The sequence below is a fragment of the Balearica regulorum genome, chromosome 19, assembly GCF_011004875.1.
Source record: "Balearica regulorum gibbericeps isolate bBalReg1 chromosome 19, bBalReg1.pri, whole genome shotgun sequence".
Lineage (NCBI taxonomy): Eukaryota > Metazoa > Chordata > Aves > Gruiformes > Gruidae > Balearica > Balearica regulorum.
Window position 1 is genome coordinate 3,010,244 of NC_046202.1, and position 20,600 is coordinate 3,030,843.

At 37.3% G+C, this 20,600-nt stretch overlaps 1 protein-coding gene across 17 annotated transcripts in view; it reads left to right on the top strand.

Moving 5' to 3' along the window:
* The window catches only part of BCAS3 (BCAS3 microtubule associated cell migration factor), a 366,523-nt gene that overhangs the window by 44,067 nt on the left and 301,856 nt on the right, over nucleotides 1-20,600 (top strand). For all 17 annotated transcript variants that reach the window (XR_012838343.1, XM_075771147.1, XM_075771145.1 and 14 more), the window contains exons 8-9: nucleotides 6,744-6,851; nucleotides 10,934-11,010. Coding sequence is in view for 16 of the 17 variants with exons in the window: in XM_075771147.1 (XP_075627262.1) it covers nucleotides 6,744-6,851; nucleotides 10,934-11,010 (185 nt within the window). In the remaining variant the exon portion in view is untranslated. The remainder of the gene's footprint in view (nucleotides 1-6,743; nucleotides 6,852-10,933; nucleotides 11,011-20,600) is intronic.

The window sequence follows — 20,600 nt, forward strand, 5'->3', positions numbered from 1 at the left end:
CTGTTTAGTTAGTGGCTGGATGGCTTTGGATGCTTACTGACTTAAGCAAAAGATGACTGAATGCAGTGAGCTTTTTTTTGCGTGTTGTTGACAGAGACGTAAAAGCTGAAAAGCAGAGTATGTACAGATTCTATCTTGTGATAACAAGTAATTTCATAAAAATAAAATGACCTAAATGTTGGAACAACTTACCATAAAAATAGAGGAGTCATTGTTGCTCGAAGTCTTTTAAGAAAAGATTAGGTTGCTTGGTAAAAAAATAATTTCTTTGAGCTTCTGGGATGTTTTGTGCATGGCCTGGAAAGAGAAGATGATTCTTCTAGTATTGAAATCTGTTAATCTGAGCAAACCTTCTTCAGGGGCCTTGAGGAGAACAGAATTGCCTTTGTGGTCTCAACATGCTAATAATATTACTACAGAGATCATAATCAAATCTCATGCTTCAACTTTCAAGTGTCAAGGTTCAGGAAGGAATTTTTCCAATATACAATTAATTAACTCTGTACAGTGTAGTCTGGTTTTGTTTTGCTTTTCTTCCCTTCTGTGAAATATCAGAGAGCGACCACAGCTAGAACAGGTTACTGGCTAATCTTATCCACTGCTCTGCTGTTTAGAAACTTGTGTCACTGTCAGGGTCCCCCTCATTCCTGTAGGGAAATAGCTTGTTCTTTACCACTAACTTATTGGTAGATCTGATGCTTTAGCGTTTTTTAAAAATCCTTCCCAAGTTGCTTGCTGTGCAGACCATTTGGGCATACCTTCTCCAGCCAGTTCCTTGGGCTTGCGGTCACTTTTCTCTCTCCTGTTTTCCGTATGTGACGTGCTACTCAGTGCCAGGGCTGAGTCGCTTTTAAAGCATTTGAGCTAGGCATAAGAGTAGGTATGGCCTGCGTTAGGCAGGAAGTCTAGGGGATGTAATGGTCCCTTCTGACTTGACAATGAAATAAGCTGTCTTCTGTAAAATAAGTTTTGAAGCTATATTCCATGTAAGGCACCTGACAATATTTACAGAAACATTTCATCTTTTTTATTTTTATTTTTTAAATCCCAAAGGTTGTTTAAGCTGGGCCTAGTAAGAGATTATTGTACTATTAGTTTTTTTGAGTATGATCTCAGTATAAGTTTCAATGTTTTTACCCCTTCTTAAAGGCACCAAAAGTAATCAAACATAAGGCTATTTTCTATGTTGGGTCTGCTGGGCTTGAAAAAACCCCACAATTGCTGCAAATTGCATACAAACAAACAAAGCATCACAAGAGGAATACATTAGAATAATGAAGAGTGGTACTGGTGTAGCTATAGTGGCCGTTACACTTCTTTTCATTATAGAAAACTCTTCACGTTGCCCTGCACATTAGGAAGGTCAGTACAAGATGGAAAGGAGTTTATTTTTCTTTTAACGTGCAAACTATAAAAGAGAAAGAAAGGGATCATTACTCCAGAAAACCTGCTGCTAATATGTGCAATATTTGTCCTGAGTAAATACAGAAAGCAGCTCCTTGTAAGGGTACAGAACAAGGCAGATGTGATGTAATTCTTTGTGTAATTGGGGAAGGATGGAGCTCATTGTAACGCAGTTTCGACAGGCGAGAGGGACATGCAGTGTACTACAGAGTCGCACCTTCGATGAGGATGGATTTCTACATAGCAGCTGGAAATAAGCTGTTTCCCTTGTTCCATCACGTGAAGTCAAGTTACCGAAAAGAGACTCTGGGTAGAGAATGCTGTAGTGATTGTCTGTGGGCAGCTATGTCGCCTTTAGTAAAGGATGTCAAGGCAGAACAACTGAATCTACAGATGCTGAAGTTAACTCATCTTTAGAACGTTTTTATTTTTTTGTGACAAGCTTTGATAGGCTATTTATCAAACTGATACTGCTTAGAATCCCTGTAATGTTGTGTTCTTGAGAAATGATAGTTTTTTCTGTATTTGCTAGAGGAGTCTGTGTAATCTCTTCGTGTCATCTCATTGATAATTTGATACAAATTCACCTTTTTCTAAAGTTTTCATTCATTTTGTCATTTTAATAAATTAATTGACTGTTTTCCAGAAGAAATTTGCAGAGCCTGTATAAAGGAGTACAGGTGATAGAAACTACTGTTGCTGTAACAATGTCCTGTACAACTGTACGTTTTTCCCTAACAAAGGTTGTACCTATTATTTTAGCAATTTTATTGCTATCTAAAATGTGTTATGATGCCATAACTTTTATCATTGTTCTTAAGTGGCATCGTTGTATATCTCATCAAGCTTATGTTGTATACATGTAGAGCAGAAAAAAAGTAGGTGGAGATGCTTCCCTTGATTTCTTTTTCTAAAGATTCTAGCCCTATCTTCTGTGAAGATGGTACAAAATATACAATGATGCATTGTGTTCCCCAAACAATTTCCAGCCTCAGATGATTATTTTTTTTTTAAATGACACAATCAGCTGGAAAATGCCTCATGTAAAGAATGCCTTATAAAGGCCTGGTGGTCAGCTTTTTCAGCAAAAGCTCTATTTCAGTTTTATGTCTCTGAAACTTTTTTTTTTCCTTTTTCCCTTTCTGGACTGATGAGGCCATGCTGTAATTGATGTCCATTCTCTCTTTGAGCGGGATGGTGTTCGTCACATGGCAGAGTGGGGAGAGGCAGCAGGGAGGAAAGAAAACACTTGTGAGCAGCAGAGTAAAACCTTTCTAGGCACAGAAAATTTTGGCCTCGTGTTAGTTCCATCAGCCTTCTCCTTTTTTCCCCCACATAAAAAGTGTGTGTTTTGTACGGTATGTTTGTATGCAAACATTTTACACAGAGCTTTTATAAATACTGACTCATAGCTAGCAAATCTGTGAAGAGGTGATAGTTATGTCGTGATGCATAAGCACAGATGTAATCAAGTGCCAGCTGTACAAGGCATCTGTTATTTTTCTTCTGTCCGTGCACTGCAACAGTCAAATAGAAGACGATACAAGAGCCTGACTGTATTTGTATGTTTATTAAGGCCAACACTTTGAAGTCCTTGGTGGATTTGTGTCCATTAGCTTTAAAGAAGTTGTTGATATTTCTGCATTAAGCAACTATTTCATGAGTCGGGATACATAACAAAAGTGTGTTGATAATCTGTGGGAGTAATTTGCAAGAACTTTATTTGTGACAGACTTAACGTTATTACCAGACTGCAAACTCCATTGTTTTCACATTCCTGTCTTAATCTCTCCCCTTTACATTATCATCACTGGTACACTGAAATATGATTGGAGCCCTTCTCATCAATGAGACTTGTGTGAACCTTCAGTTTATCAGGAAAAAACCCACCTTACCTATGAGTCTCCTTGTCTAATTTTCTCCCCAATTATGGTAGTTGCTAGCATAGCCTAGGAGAGGCCATCAACTAGTTCGTCAAGCACACTTCCTTACAATATCTGGATGATCTTCTGATGAAATGAATGTTCATTACTCTGTTCCTGAAACAGAACAAGATGTGGTAATCTTAGTTTCATACTATTCGAAGGTTTCAAGATCTTCCGATTGTCAAGAGATGCCTTTGCAAGTTTGTGGGGCTCCGTCTTGCAATCTGTGGTGATTTTGGTGGTGTTCGGTAGTAGTTTGGATACTTCTGGTTTTGTAGCTATAATTTAAATCTACTTATATTGATTACACTAAATGTTATTTTTTTGTTCTCATAGGTGGTGTCATTTTGAAAAATTAATATTTGATTGTGTATTTGATAATTTAGTGAAGAAAATTACTAAGAACAAAGCATTATGCCTAAGTAAATTTTTCTGGAGACTCTGCAAAAAGAACTCCAGGATGTTTATCATTAATGATGCCTCATCTTACTGCACACAGGAATTTTTTGTGTATTTAAATGGGGCATCTTGCTTAGTGTAAATCTTCCTGCTCTGTGGTAACATAGCAGAATAATGAGATAAATGTATGTGGTATAAATGTTATTGGAAGAAGGGAAACACATTCATCCTCTGCTTTTGATCTTAGCGGGTTTGGGTTCAAATTCTTAAATAATGAGTTAAAAGGACTTGAGATGTCTAGCTTTTAAAAGCTATGGCCAAGACTCAGTCTACATATTTAACTTGAAGAAAGTAAAGAGACCACTGTATTTGAGTCTGATTTCCTCTGCAACATGGGCTGTAGGGATCTCTGAATTCTCTGTTTCAAGAAGATTGTGAATTAGGAGTAGTTCAGTGGAAGTCATAAAGGGCCAGAAAAAGCTGCATGGTGCTGCAACTCCGTGGTAGCAAGCCAGTTCTAGCTTTTGCAACCCTGTTGCACATCTTTTATTGCTCAATTCATGTGTTTCTACTTCCTTTCTTGCTTCCATGGTTGTTAGACCTTTCACTGAGCCCTTTCGGTGAAATAACCTGGGGGATAATTCCCTCTAGAGGAGAAAGAGAGGACAAAGTGTTATTTTTGTGTTGATTTAATACGCTAAAATAGGTCAATATAGAATCCGTTGCATATCAGAGGCCGGGAAAGGAAAGTACACAGAACCATTGAGCCTGAGCTTTTGGCGTCACTGCTTGTGAGTAGTGTAGGCTCATCAAGGTACTGTTATTAGTCTTTAAGTGCTATGACAGAGAAATGAATCCTTAGATCTATGTCTATAATCCTCATTCTCCTGTTGTAGAAGCATTGATCTTGCTGCTAGCTGAGGACATACAAAAGAGGGTAAAGAAAGACCATTCAAAAGGCTCATACTTTTCAAATGGTTGAGAAATGATGTCTTTGGAAAAGAAACAAAATGAAATTTTGCAGTGTTGGAGAATCCTTGCTTTATGGGATTCTCTTCAACAATGCAATGAGTGTCTGTGCTGCTGGGAACTCAAGCGTTATGGAACAAGAAAGGACTACAAGTGTGACTCGTTCTGGCTATTGCCATTTGTTTCTGCTGACTAGATCCTAGGAGCATCCTCAAGTGTATTTGAACTTGTCCTTGTATTTATGTAAAAAAAAAATAAAATACCCTAAAACATGCATATTATCTTCTGATCATGGATTGCAGTGTACCATGGAATTAAAAGACGGATAACATTTGGAAAGAGGACTTTTGAATTGGAGTTAGGTAGAATTTCAGAGTAGTTCTGACCTAGTCCATACTACTACTTGATTATTAGCACTTGGACTCAAGTTACTGGCTTTTAGCCAGTGTAGTTTAAAAAAACATTGGTAGAATGGTCTTACCATGATCAGCCAAAAGAAGGGTGTGACATAATAACTATTCTTTGAGTGACAGGATTATTACCCATAATTTTGTTGGTGCAATATATATTAGAAGGTGCATACTCTTGACTTGTAGTCCTGTAGTTAGCCATATTTCAAGTCAAAATGGACCTGTTCAACACAGGCTTATATGGAAATACTAATTGGTATCAATTATGCTAATATAATTTTAGGTATATCAACTTCTATAATTTCTGTTTTGAAATAAGAATCTGTGTATGCTTATATCAAAACAATAATTTCCTGTAGCTAATAAATGTACTTAAATCAAAAAAAGTTTGCACGTAGACCTTGCTGTGGTTTTTTGTGTTTTCTAGCAGCAGCGAGCTTCAAATGTAAAGTAACTAGACTTGGGTCTCACTGTTTTAAAAGTGTTTTTGAAGGGCCTTTGAAGTGCTTAAAAGTAATAAATAGCACCCTCTAGTTCTTAGCCTAGGTATGTGCCTAGAAAAATGTATATTTTGGGAAGAATTTCAGTAGGCAAAATGTCAAAACTTCTTTTTTCTATTATTTCTTTGACGTTGTCTTTCTGTGCATATATTGTATATTGTTTCTCTGCTGCATACTTATTGTATGTACTACTCTATTATCTTGAGGCATTTGAGGTAAACAGTTGGCATTTGTGCTCCATTTCTCCAGAAAATTCTCGAGCAGCTTGGACAGATCCAAAAGACAAGCAAGTGTTGTGTCAGGAATTGTGTTAAACTCTGTAAAATAAAACAGATATGGGCAAGGGGAAACACCCTCCTTTACCAATACTTAGTATATGTTTGTACAGCTGGCAATTTGTGCTGCTTCATATTCGTTGACCTAGAAGTAGCCAACATTTTAATGCGTTCTTGGAGGGGAAAAAAGGTGTTATGGAAAAGAACTGCCACATCAAAGCCTCTCCTCAGCTTGTAAAATGGTTTCCACCACTACCTTCCTCAACCCTATCGGAACACTCAGCACTTTCTCCCTCTCAAAAGAAAGCAAGGCTTTTTATTAAGAACTGGCCTTCGAGTTTTATTTATATTAAAATGATAAAAGTGACAGAAGGCAGTTGAAAAGATCTATATAGTTCAAACAAAAGTCCATCAGAGATGTAATGTAAATTCTGTGTAATGTGTCTCTATCAAATCAAGTCAAATGATTCAGCTGTTGCGTGGAGTGAAGTAAGTACTCCCTTCAGGAAAGTGTTGCTCTGTTTCAAATAACTACAGTATAGTCTGTATAGTCTTCCTGCCTGTCAAATGGTTTGTATTTTGCTGGTCAGATCTGATGTTCCAGAGTCTTGTTTGTGACAAAGGAAACTAAGTGCTTGATAATTATTTGCACAATACAGGTTCTTGATCGTTGTAGATATCATAATTCAATTTTAATAACACCTTTCTTTAATGTAGAAGGCTTTTGTTCCTCAGAATTCTGTTCATATTGCTGGATTTTTCATTTAGCATGCTAAATAATATAGGGAGGTTGAAATAATTAAAAAATAATTTTACAAGAAAATCCTTCGTTCTGTTAAAATCTTTTTTTATTCCTTTTAGCACAAGCCCACCTTACTGCTGTGTGGACCTTTATTCTTTGCGAACAGGAGAGATGGTCAAGTCCATACAGTTCAAAACTCCTATTTATGATCTGCATTGCAATAAAAGGTAAGGATGTTTACTGTACATACTTTCTGCGTTAGGGCATGTAAAATTGCAGTAATGAATACAATTTCTGGTATATGTGCTCCCTGAGTTTATTATTTTGACTTTCCTGTAAACATAGCTTTGGTTCTCCATTTCTCAAGTAATATTTCAGTTTGAGTATGACAAACTTTGCTTCTCCAATGGCTTTCATTTCATTTTTTGTCTGAAATCATTTAAGCTTATTTCAGTTGTGATGAGGGTGAGCGGAATCGGTGGAATCCTCTACCTGCAGATGGAGAAATGGGATCACTGAGAGTTTAAGCAGTATAGAGCACTAAAGAGTTTATGCCTCTTCTGTGTGTTCCATTGTTCTGTCAGATATATTGCCTTCCTGTGCATCCAAAGAATTCCTGGTTTGCACTCGGTGGTTTACAGGAAATAACGTTCTTGCGAGTCAAATAACAAAGCAGCATCACTTAGTTGGGGTAATGTCACCTAACTTCTGAGAGAAAATGGCTTAGAAGGCTGAGCATCAGGTTGAAAGTACCTTGTTTCCGTAGAATCGTGATTTCAAATTTTTCTGAATTAACTTCAGATCTTCCTCTCTCCAAGACACACAAAACGGAACACCCTTGTAGTTTACTGCATCATTTTAAGACAGAAGAGAAAACCCAGGATCCCTACATGAGTACGTTGACGATCCTTTGGCACTCCTGATGTGAGAATTTGATGCAGTGACGTTGGTCAAAGTCCACGATCGTGCTGCTTCCTTTGCTTCCTTCCACTCAGCTATTACTGTTACTAGTCATTGTATCTCTTGAGGTACCTTACGGAAGCTGTGGAATATGATTCCCAAATGAAGGAGCTGCCGCATTTCTCTGGCAATTTGCTTGCTGGAATTGTTTGTCCTTCAGTAAGGAAGGTGTGATAATAACACAAATCCTTAAGAACAAAACAAAACACCAGAACGATACATTTTCTGTGCCAGTTTTGTATGGCAGTAGCCAGCATGTGAAGACCACAAAAGAATGTGGGCATGTGTTGAACTGATGCAACTAAGGGACGGTAGCAGTGTTGGAGATTGGAAGGGGGAAAAAAAAAGATACAAATCCCTCCCCCCAACCCTAGAAGTCACAAAGGTTTTGTTATAACAGACATTTGTCTATCAGTTGTACCATCTGAACATTAATGACTACGTTAGGTCGAGTATAAATTACAGAAGAAAAGGAACGCTACTGAACAAACACCTCTAATACCACAACTAATCTAATAATGAGGAGGATATTTTGATAGTGTAAATGTTTAAAGAAGTAAAGGATGGTAGTGTTTTGGGGTTCTTTTTATCCCTGTCAATCTTCTTATTGTAGGACGTGGGTATGATTGTTATATCAAAAAAGAGTTTCACTGAAGTGGTTGAGTTAGTGAGAGTTACGTGCCATGAACAGGCCAGTGTTCCTTTAAAAGCTGTCAGAAGGAGTTCAGTACTTATCTGTGCAACAGTCCCTTGAAAAATTTAGAGTTCCCTTGTGTACAGTGCGATGATAGTAAATCTTTGCAGTCTGGCCTCCTAGCAGAAGAAAAATCCAATTGTAAAAACAGTCAAAAGGCAAATCATCATTCAAAGTCTCTCCCAACTAAAAAATCTTTCCAGGTGCTAATGTTTCTTTTCCTAAGTGGTAAAAATGGAAAACCTACTTCAAAGCTGTGTGGCTGTATCCAGGGTAGCTGCTTTTCTGGAACGTATCAGATTCTGTTTTTATCCAAGGAAAGCTCAGTAATTCAGATTGAAAATGCATTAAATATGGCCAAGTGCAGTGCTAATGGTGCGTTAACTGTACTATAGACTAATGGAGTCCAAAATTTGAATTTAAAATAAAACTTGAGTTGCAGAAGAAGGAAAAACTGTTTATTATTTATGTATTTATACTCTAGAATCATCCATCTGGTAGGTTTCATTTATGCAGAAAGACAGTACATCTCCAAAGAGTGGAAACCAAAAATCTACAGGATTGGGAAATATTAAAATCAAATATACATAGGTTGTCTATATATACATTACACTTACACATGCATTCAAAGTCTTTCCATTATTCATTGGTTAACTTTCTTTTAGGCCTTGTGAAAGAAGTTAGACTTGATACATTTTCTTTTGTTTTTCTCTCCTGCGGTTTAAGCAATAGAAAGATATGTCATTTAACTAAAACTACTATTTTGTCCAAAACTAATATTAATTTATATATGCAGAGTTTATCACTTTTAAAAATTGAAATTTATAAATCAGAAGGGGATGGGCAAGCATCTTTTTAACAGTGAGAGTTACAGGCAAATAAGAAATCCTGCATTAATTTCTTGTATGACTTAAGACATCTGCGTCCCCCTTGTTAGAGCTGTGTGCTTTCCCGTTCCAGCTCTGCAAATCTGTGACTCTGAAAGACTTTGGTCTGAAAACGTCCCTCGATTTCTACCTTCCTTCCTAGAATTTTGCTGCTTCTTGTTTCTAGATAAATAAACTAATTCTACAGATAAACAGAGCAGCAACAAAGTCTCAGGATGAGATGTTATAAACCAGAGAATCTTGAAAGAATTTGAGATACAGAACAGTGCTTATTGCTTTAATCGGCTTGTGTATCAAACAAATAGTGAGTAGTTAGTCTTACACCAGCCTATTGAAAAGGCTTCAAGAGTCATCTTGGGAGCTACAGATGCAATCTATGTTATTTGGCAAATGTGTTGGTAAAAATAATAGCAAAATCAAATAGCAGACACATAGATAAATCATACCTATTGGGGGAGTGTTAGTACAGTTTTGTAGGTGGAAATTGTGACTCAAAACTTATTTATATATCTGAAAACATCAGCAAGTGTGTGAGCAAGGTATATATTTCTTTTATTTCAGTGTAGTCCTTCACCAAAGAGTTTTACAGGTATTGAGCTCTCATGGGATAAGAACGGGGTGTTCTTGTGGCTAAACAGTTAAAAATAGGACAAAAAAGAGAGGAGTTAATGGCTGGTTTTCACACTGACGGGAGATGAGCATCACCGTTTACCCAAGGATATGTGTCAATACTGATGTGATTCATCATCTTTTTAAACATTATTCAGTACTGTAATATGCAATCATAATTTTCAGATAAAGCATTAGGTGTGTATTTTAGTCATTGAGAGATGCGATTAATTTTTTGCCACATCATATCTTTACAATTAAAACTATTAGAACAGCATTTAACAATGCTCCATATTGTCAGCTAATTAAAAAAATACTGTGTCATATTCTTACTAATGAGAGAATAATCAGATTCTTAATTATGTCATATTGCTAAATGTTCCAGATAGTTGGTAGATTTTATCTGTTTGTTTGTCAGCTTCCCAGGTGGTTCTTTCATTTCAAGAGTTTAAGAACTTGGTTTTAGGAAGTCATCAGTGTAGAAGACGTATCCTAGTTATAAAGCTTTCACGATGCTTCGCTTTCTAAATTTGACCTCTATTAATTCAGACAGCACAGTGTTTCATGCGTAGTTATCGCTTGGCTTTTGTTCTGTTACTTGGTTTCAAGTAGTGAACAGGTATTTTACAATAAAAGTGTGTATGTGTATGAGTGAATGCATAAACATACACCTGTAATTTTGCTAATTGACACAAATCCTGCTTCTCAACTGTATTTGGGTGCTGATGTTCTTGGTATGAAACACTCCTCCCGCTTTTAGTAAATAAGATGGTTTAATAAATTTGCAATGAGATGGGCAATGGGATTATTTCAATTTTAGCTTGTGTTCTACCGATTGTTGATTTGATTGTTATTTGAGTCATTGAAAGTAATTCAGGATCCTTGCAATTCCATTCTTTCTTTTTAATGGAGCTTTTACTGCAGGAGGTATATCATAAATATGCTGTGTTGTTCTGTATCAGATCTGTGTACTTCCTGAAATGAAGGTTATGTGGTTGGGATAAGAGAGAATCCTCAATAACTGCCATGTATTGGTAACCTGGCAGTTTATCACTGTAGAATTTATATTGATGCTTTTGAAATAATTACATTTAGATATTGAATCTTTAAACCAATGCATTTAATGTTTAAAGTACGTGTTCCATTTCTGTGCTTTCAGGATACTTGTTGTAGTCCTGCAAGAGAAAATTGCCGCCTTTGACAGCTGTACATTCACCAAAAAATTCTTCGTTACAAGTATGTACTATAATTGGGTTCAGTCTTTTTACTTTCGTGGTAGAGTGAGGTAAAACAATGGGGTGTTTTGGTTTTATTTCTACATCCTCAAAGCAGGTCTCCATGACTTCATTTGGAGTTTCAGGAAATCTGTTGCTCCAGAAAAACCCCAAATGTTACTCTGTGAGTCTTTGGGTCTTTTGCATATTTATTATTGCCGTAACTAATTTCTCATTGTTGCGAAAAGCACCTAGACTGACATCCAGAGGTAGCTGAAAAATTATTTTGTTCATTTTGCACAAATATGTGCAAAAGTTTCAGGGTTTGGGTTTCAGGTTGTACGCATAAGCAGCAATTTGAAAACGCATCGACGGCGATCTGCCCACTTTTCATGTTTTGTTGTTCCTTAGGCCCGGGTGCATTGGGGTTTGTGGGTTTGGTTTTGTTTGTTTCTGTTTTTTTAATGTGTCTGTACTTTAGGAGGCCCCAAAGCTCAAGCAGATCAGTAAAGTGTTGTAGTAGAAGAACTACAGGCAGGTATTTGCCTGCGGGTGCTTTCACATATACCTTGAGCATGAAGGAACTGTTTGCTCAGACTTCCCTTTATCCCTCTGTACCCCACGACTTGGCTCGCAAGAGGAGGCAATAGGTTGTAACGAGTAAGGTGCTCTCCAAAAGCTCTTCCTCTACTCTGTGTCCCTTTGCTGCATCAACATCTGTAACGCAGGAATTGATACGTTAATCGAAAAAAAGGGTATGTTTTCTGCTGCTCGTGCTCTGCTCTGTCACAGGATGTGGTTAGGGTGAGGATGTCATTTACCTGCTCCCAAGGCTGTATAATGCTAAACACCAAGAAAGTATTCACCCCAGGAAAAAAAAAAAAAAAATCTTTTTTCAAGTGACTAGTGCTACTGCTTATCAATTAGAATAGTCTCTTAAAAATCTGACGATTACTGAGGGATCATAATTTACTTTGAAAGGGTCGAGTTTTATGGCTAAACGGGAAGGTCTGACATTTTCTGGATGTATTTTCAGTTGCAATTGGAAATGTTCGAAATTATCTTTTTATATTATCTGTGTATTTAAAGAAAAATCTAGTTAGGAGAAGCTGTTTCTTGTAATAGCTTGAAGAAAAGCAGCTTTATGCAGTAATATTAAAGTTGCCAATAGGTGTCAGTTTCTCCCTACTCATGGCTGTAACATTCTGGGCATCCGCTGGGGTTCAGTGAGGAGAACCACACGGGAAAAGTGTCCTCCTATTCCTCACTCCTTCTTTTTATTCCACCACAGAGAATTAAGGTACAAGCCTTGCCTTATTTTAGATCAAAGGTAAAAAAACCCCAAAACCACACACATCTCAATTAAGCATGTATTGTGACAATTCTTGTGCTTTTCTGATTCCAGTTATTATTTCTTGGTTTGTTTTTTTTTTTTTTAAAAAAGATGCTGCAATTTGTTTTAAAAAAATTAATCCACTGTGTTCTGAGGAACAGGGGTATGCTGTTCCTAACCATAACTTTTCCTTTGCAGTGCATTTTTGTGGAATATGGTGGAATTTAAAAAGGACAAAATAAAGCTTTTGGAGATATTTACCACATTATTTGAAAATCCAAACTCCTGAAATGTCACTATTCACAGTGTATTTCTCCAGCTGGGCTGTGTGAGAAACGCAAGAGATTCTCAAACTTTGTTCGAGTTCTGGGGTTCCAAAGCTCAGTTACAGACACTGCTTGTTTTGTACTGGGCATTTCGGGAAGCTGCTGCGGGACCCAGCAAACAAACCCTGGAGCTGCTGCCACCGGAGCCCTGCCCCTGTCGCCACGGGGGCATCTGGGCAAAGACACCTCCGCTTCCCCCCCCCTTAGATGAATGCATTTCTTGGATCTGTGCTGGTGAATAGTTGTCCTGAGGATTTTGAAGCTCACTTGTTTCACTTAATAGCTTGTGCTATCAAGTGGGTGTTATGCTCTGGCATGTTGAAGGCTGCAGTAAAGCTTTTGTCTAAGCTTTCGGATTTCGTATGTGCTGAAGTATCTTCGACCTAAGAGTATATCTTTAAAGGCTTAAGTTACTCTGATGTGTTTGAAATTTGATGTAAATGAGTTACCTAATTAGCTGCATAGATTTTTGACAGTCAGCCAGCTGGCCAGCAACTGGGCTCTTTTGCTGCTGCCTATTTTTTTATTATTTTTTTTTAAATTTAGGAAACGGCAACATCAGTTTGAATTGGAAAAGTAGAAATCCCTAAATAGGAAGCTCAGCAAAGGTCTTGTCCTCTCTATTTCCATTATTGGAGCATCCCCGCTCTGCGGGACAGTCAGCCGGTGTCCCGCCTGGACCCATCCTGATGCACCTTAGCTGGACAGTGGTGGTGAGAATGTCACTGGCTGCCCAGAGAATTTTTCATTGTCAAGAAGATTCTCAGCTGTGTTATCTGACTGCTTTTGGTCAGAAGTGATGCCATAAAAGTTCAAAAAATGTTAAATTAGGATCACAAGCTGTTCGAAGATGTTACTGTGTAAACCACTGTGTAGAAAAAAAATAAATCTTTTTTGCAAGAAGACTTGGTGGTGATGTGGAAATCACATCTTCCAGCCATATCAGCTAAGTGGTGTGGGAGCCTCAGAGCCTCACTGAGACAGCTACAAAGCAAACATAATTAAGCAGAAGCTCTTGTCCATTTTTTGACTATTTATACATCAAAATTAAATGCAGAATGTACAATTAAAAACAGTGTCAGGAATTCTGAAGTTCGGTATTCCTCAGCAATGCTAATGCAGCTGTGTTGCACATGAGTAGTATTTGTCTTTCTGTTTTTGTTTTTGTGGTTGAATGTGTAGCTTAATATATTGTTGTAATAAATATACCATAAAATATTCAGGATGTAGAACATGGTCAAGTTCGTGCTGCTGTTGGGATGTTTAACTCCTGCATTTCCTGATTATTTTTGTTTTGAGCAAATTTGACATAGTACTAACTCCCCCCCCCCCCCCCCCCCCCCGCATGTGATTAGATGGAAATGTGCTGATTTGACTTAAATGGCAGAGAGCCAGGACATTTTATTTGTGCCTTTTGTAACAAAACCTCAGTGTACGGGTGTGTGAATTTAAGACAGGTGCTTAAACTTGAAGGGAGAACATACTGTGGATGTTGTAGAAAAACTACCAGCATATTCTATAATCTACCCTGTGTGGTATTCTTATTTTTAATTGTCTGCTAAGGAAAGGCATAGCATCAGTCTGCAAAGAACTCATGGCAGTAACTTTCATACGGCACTCCATTCTCTGCTGTGCTTATGCTCAGAGCCGACTCCGTTTCGTTAAGAGAGGACTTGCATCAAGGGGAAGATAAAGCCAAACAGTAATTTCACATCCTGTGCTGTTTTAGTAACCTGTGGCCAAACTAAAAAAAACATTTGCTTTAGGGAGAATGTGTTTCCTTCAGTAGTTGTGAATGTCAAGGTGTGGATTTAAAATAGATTATTAAATAGTTAAGGGTTTTATTGTGATTCGCTTAAGATTTCCTTCAGAGCCTTTTTCTGAATACTTCATATGACTGAACGATCAGAAACGAAAGTGATGCACAGGCTTTTTTTTTTTTTTTTTTCTTTCTACTTTGCTCTAAACAATAGATGCAGAAAAGCTGAATTTCATTGATTTCTATTACATCAGTGCTCCCTCAACCCTTCTCCAAAAATGCTTACTTAGTGGAACATTGATGATTATGAATATGGCCTGATGGATACTTTCTCCTCTGTAAAGAATATCCTTCCCACCCCCTGGGCCCTAAGTAAAGATTATCACAGATAACATCATGCATGTGGCATCATCTTTGTGTCCGATAACTAGTGCCTGCTCAGTTTCTCTGGCCCTTCCACTCCTCATATTGATATATTCTCCATCCATTATTCTCTAGGGATGAAGACAGTTATTGCAGCCATTAGCTGGCACCACATTTCTATTGATGCTGTACAGCTAGAGCCTTAAGAGGTAATTTTCCAGATTTTAGTCAGAGTACTTTATTGTATATAAAGTCTCAAAAGACTTGCCTAACCACAAGCCAAAAATTATTCAGTGTATGTTAAATGCACCCCACCTGCACCTCTCAAAATAAACAAAAAAACTTGGTGTTTGACACTCTGATCAGCAATTTGGATGTGGTATTCCTGTTTTCGCTGATACTCACATGCAAGAAATAATACAGTGGTTTCAGTTTGTCACAGGTCTGATCTGGAAATCATCTAGGCTTTTTTTTGTACGCTTTTGTTAGCTTTGTTAGAATTCCTTTTCCCTGATAGGCACACAGGGAGCAGTTTGATCTCTTTCCTTTGAAGTAAAAACACTGGTTGTCTTATGAAAAGGTTTAATGCCTGAAGAGTTACAAACAGAACTTCTGGAAGAATGTACGTTTCCTGTCTCAGCTGTGATCAGTGAGTGGCATTTATCCTGGATATCCCACATGGTATAATAATTGATAGGATTCCTCCCTCTGTGGAGGGACACTCTTCAGTTTAGATGGAAAGTCCTTGAAGCAGGTGGGAGGTGAGCTCCTGAGTCACAATATTTTCTTGATCAGCAAAGAGGGGCCAAGTATGTTTCTTCGAATTGTATATAAGCAGTTTTTATTTTTATACGCACACACATATATATGAACATACACCCCTTTATGTAAATTGTAACAGCCTTCCCTGAGAAATGTTGATTTGGTATTGCTTCTACTTTTTAACAGCATTATTTATAAGTGTTTTTTCCTGAATCTGAGAATCAGTGTGTCACTATTACAGGATAATGTTGAAATACTTTTTGAGAAGGTCTTTAGGGCAATGTGTTAGATTTATGGAAACGAATGCCTTCGTTGCTTACAGGGTGTTTTGCTATATCGCAGGAAAGTGTAAATACAACAGAAGAATTGCGTAAAGACAGAAACAAGGCATTGGTACCCAAGATGTATATCTATCATATCTCCTGGGTTTGACAGTTTTAAAAATTATACGTAGAGCAGGAAGTGCTGTTTGTTTCTGTGGAAGTTATTTTTATCTAAAGCACCCAAATCCTTAATGTTAAAGGCCAAACCAAAGCCATCTTACTCACATTGTCCTGTACAGGAACAACCACCTCTATAGTAACATTATTATTTATCACTGTCCAATTCGCTGAACAAAAAAAGAAAACGAACCCGAGATTAAAACATAGTTTGTCCTGAAATCAGTCAAATGTGTGCTAAATTAAACAACTAAGCCTAATAAACATTAAAGGCCACAGATATTTTTAGTAAAAGCTCTGGTATTGGTCTTAGACCTATAGAATTAACAGTAAAATACTTAAAACTGCCATCATAGAATTGATAGGGAAAGGAGGTCTCTGTAGTAATAATAATAGTAGTAGTAGTAATAATAATAATACTAGCAATAATAATAATAGAAAAATAAATCTGTGGTCCTTCTGCAAGCTTGTGTGAGGGAATTCTGTTCTTCAATCGAGGCTAGCACAAAATGCAACTCATTGCAGGGCTGGGTCTGCTGTGAATGTAATGCGTATTATGAATATTGCCCTGCAAGCAGGGGATGACGCCAGTATATGAACCACTTGTGGCTTTACTTTTTCACGTTATTTCTAGGAGTTTAGTAGTGATAATGCCTGTATGATTCAAAAGAGAAAAGAAAAAGCCCTGGATGGCAAGCTTGCCTTCACAGTGGGGTGCATCCTGCTGGTTTGCTCTTTTGCTCAGTTTTTATGGGTGATACTTGAACAGAAGGAAGTACAAAAACAATAGAAGAGTTTTGGAAAGTATGTGACAGAGTAATAACATTTACATAGGGCCTTTCATCTAGAAGGAACCCAGAGGAATTTATAAACAATATTACTTTATACAGTTTATAAACAAATAAATTTGCTTGGTGACGCTAAAAAAAAAAGCGCCCAAACAAACAAAAAATACCAGATAAAACAACTTATATGATTTGTTTTCCTTGGAATAAACAATGCTTTTGCAACAACAGTATCACTCTACCCGTTCTTTATCGTATAGTCCCTGTCTGTGCTGTCTGTTGTGGATCTGTTTTCTGGCTGCTTTGGATTGCAAGACTTAAGAATGTAGTTTTGTAATTGCACTACTGTAGAGTGCTGTGTATTTCATAAGACCTAGAAAAAATTACTAATTGCTTGTAAGATACATCCAGTGACTGAAAAGTAGCATAGCTTTAGTGGGTTATTGTTACTATTTATTTAAAAATGCACAATACCACTGCTTCATATATTTTTAAAGTGATATCTGACAAATACCTCGAATGATTTCAGTTGAAGTAAAGCCTTAACAGTTTTTGGAAGTTGCTCAGAAACCTGTGTTTAAAAACACTATACACTTAGGAGAGTATATGTCATCTTTAATGAACCTCTCCACACACTGAAACAGAAAAATCTTTATTTATCCAATAATCTGCTTTCTCTGTAAGGTTTTACAGTTAGGATGTAGCTGAGCCTTGGAGATCTCCTGCCTTGACCAACGTTCCCTGCGGCTGCCTGCTGTATCCTGTCCCAAAGCCATATTCATCATACTTGAACAAGATGCAATTTCTTCCATGGTTTGGGATTAGAAACAGAATTTTAAGAAGATTTTATAATAATACTGCCCATGCTCACATATTGTATAAACACACAGAGAAGTAGCTTGAAATAAAACTGGACAACGTTAGCAAGTATTCCTCACAGATGCAAGGTGTGGAATATCCATTAAAAAAAAGTTAGAGTAGTTATGAGGATGATAATTATAACTGATACCAAAAAAGGAACAGTATGTGTCAGTGCAGAGGAAATCAGAGAGAACTGGGGAAAAGAAGGCAGTGAAAATTATGGAAAAAGGAAGTTTTCCTATTATACTGACGGGACTAAAAAAGTCAGAAAAGAACAGTTTACTAAAGTGGTTTTCATTAAAAAGTAGAATCAAAGTCAAGATAGAGGGCATAAAAGCCTGGCAAATATCACAAACAGATTTTTTTTTTTTTTTTCCTTTCTGGACTATAAAAATAAATGTAGAGAATGAGAGTTCTTACAATATGCTGTGAAATTAGAAAACAACCAGTAGTGTCTTGAGAAGCATGCTGAGATATGTTTAAAGAAAAGCAATGTGGTTCTGGATGTTTCTGATTTGGTTCCCTTAGTTTTATTCATTCGCACATTAATTTGTAACAGTTTATCACATGTCATTTTCCGGTGTGTTTTTGTGAGATCCAAGAAGGAAATATAGCTGTAACTCTGAGTGAGGAGCCATATTCAGTTGTGAGTACATCGTTATGTAAACTGAAAATACGGTCTGACTTAGTTCAGACAAGTTCTGACTGTTAGCGTCAGATTTTTCTAGAGAAAACCTTTGTCTTCTAGTGCATATTTAAATCTGAATACTTTGCCATGATAAGATCATCTTTAGCTCTTCATTAATGGAGCCGTTTGGGCTGTGTAGGATATTTCTGAAGAAGGACCAAGTGGAAAAAAAAATTACAGCCTTAACTATGATAGTGCTCACTTCTGGGGAAAATTGTTATTACAATACTGGTCCTCCACCTGCATTGTGTATTTTTTTTAAACAGGTCATGTTGATAGGTATTTTATATATACAATATATACAAGGCCATATATAGAGAGAGCACGTACGAAGATACTGACTGGACTTGGAGCAGTATCCCGGATAACAGCTGCACAGCTCTGGTCCTCCTGAAGAATTGAGCTGTTGAAAGCTTAGATGCCTGTAGACTTTTAATTGCCTCTGGGATTCCAAAGATTGGTGCTTGGATGCGAAGTGCCAAACTGCCAAGTTTTTATGGATATTGGGAATCCCTGCAGTGTTTAGTCCCCAACTCTCCACCCCATACTGGGCTTTTGAGTTTTTATATATATATATATATATATGTATATCTTTTTTTCTCATGAAAAAGCTGTGGAGCTTGATGAAGAGCTGCCCCAATACAAATGGCTCAAGTGTTCATAGTGGCGTGTTTTGTGATTTATTGGTTTAATCTCCGTTATAGCTGACATGACTTTTAATGGTCCTGTTTCTCTTAACAGTATTTTCCCAACATGCTGTTTGTTTAAAAGCTAAGTGAGAGGAGAGGAATGTGTTGCTTTTCTCCTCTTGGCTGCTGTCAGTGTATTCGCACTGCCATTACTGAAGCTAGAGGATGAGCTGTTTAAAAACAATTTAAGAAAAGGACCGGAGCCTTGGTTTTCTGTAGGAGCATAGATCAGTGGAAAGGTCCAGAATCAGAAAAGTGCATATTCGTGTGAGTTTTCAGAATGAGCAGAAGTGATTTTGTTTATTATGGGCATATGGATATGAATCTCTGAAGGGTGGTAGAGATTTTCATAAAAGTAATTGAGAAATAACGTAAAGTAAACATGCCTTCTCTTTGCTCACTCATTAAGCAAACATTTGTATAGCTCTTTAGAGAACTTTAAGTAACTTCTAGGATTCCTGTATTCTCAGTAAAACCAAATATATAAAGTCAGCACAGCAGCAAGAAAGCTAAAACCATCTTTGAATCCAAATAATCACAAACTATATGCTGATTTCAGATTATAATTTTATAACTCATTTAAAAAAAAAAAGGTGGGAAGAATTGAAGAAGTTGCAATGCTAAAGAGTTTGCCTACGGTACCGTTTTGATGTAGGTAAAACTTGCATCTTGGAGATGGGAGAATCAAGGCACAGAGTATGAAGTACCAGGGTGCCGGTGGTGAAACCCTCGGCCGTTAGCCACCTCCCTGCTCGGAGGCAGCCTGGAGCCCATCTCTCATCCGTCAGCATTGCTTAGGCCAGCACCCACTGGAGTCCTTGGGTGTAGGAACTTCATAAAGTTAGCAGGAAAACTTGCAATTCAATTCAGACTTTCAAAATAGTATTTTTCTACTTTGCCTTTTCACAGCTTTAAAGAAGCATGTTTCTTCTGTGTGTTGCTCTTAAGCACAGAGCAAGAGAGAAACTGTGTACTTAAAAACATTTAAACTAGTTTCCAGTGTGTTTTCACCTATATTTTTGTGGGTGATGGTCCCAGTAAAGTTTATTCCAAGATCAGATGTTTTTTAGTGCTTGCTTGATTTGCTGTACTTTTGGAAGGACTTCCCCTGAGTGATCTTTTCTTGGATGACCTCTCCATACTGTCATTAAAACTTGGAAACTTTGGTCTTCTTGACAGTTAGTTCTGCACTCTCATTATGTTCATTCCTATTGTAAACATGCTAAAGTTGCTGCTGTCGTTGCTTAGAATGGATTTTTTCCTCAGTTGTTTTGAAGTTTAGTAGAAATAGAAGTTAATCTTTAAGAGAGTTAGGCTGGTAACGATTGGATGGCCGAGCTTGATAGGTCACGCTGTGTCTGTCTTTTCATTTGCCTAGTAGATGATGTTCTGCTGACTCCAGCTGTTTTTTTGGAAAGCAGAAAAACAATTTGCTTTTCCTTCCCATAAAGTATAACCCTTTGTTTATCCTTGTACTGCTGCAAGTTTCCAAAATGCAGAGACTTGCAAAGAAAAGAAAGGGAGGAAATAGCTCCTTTTTTATGCTGTTTTTCGTATCGGAGAGTAGAGTTTAGTACTGAGTTGAATTGTTGACCTCTGTGGAGGT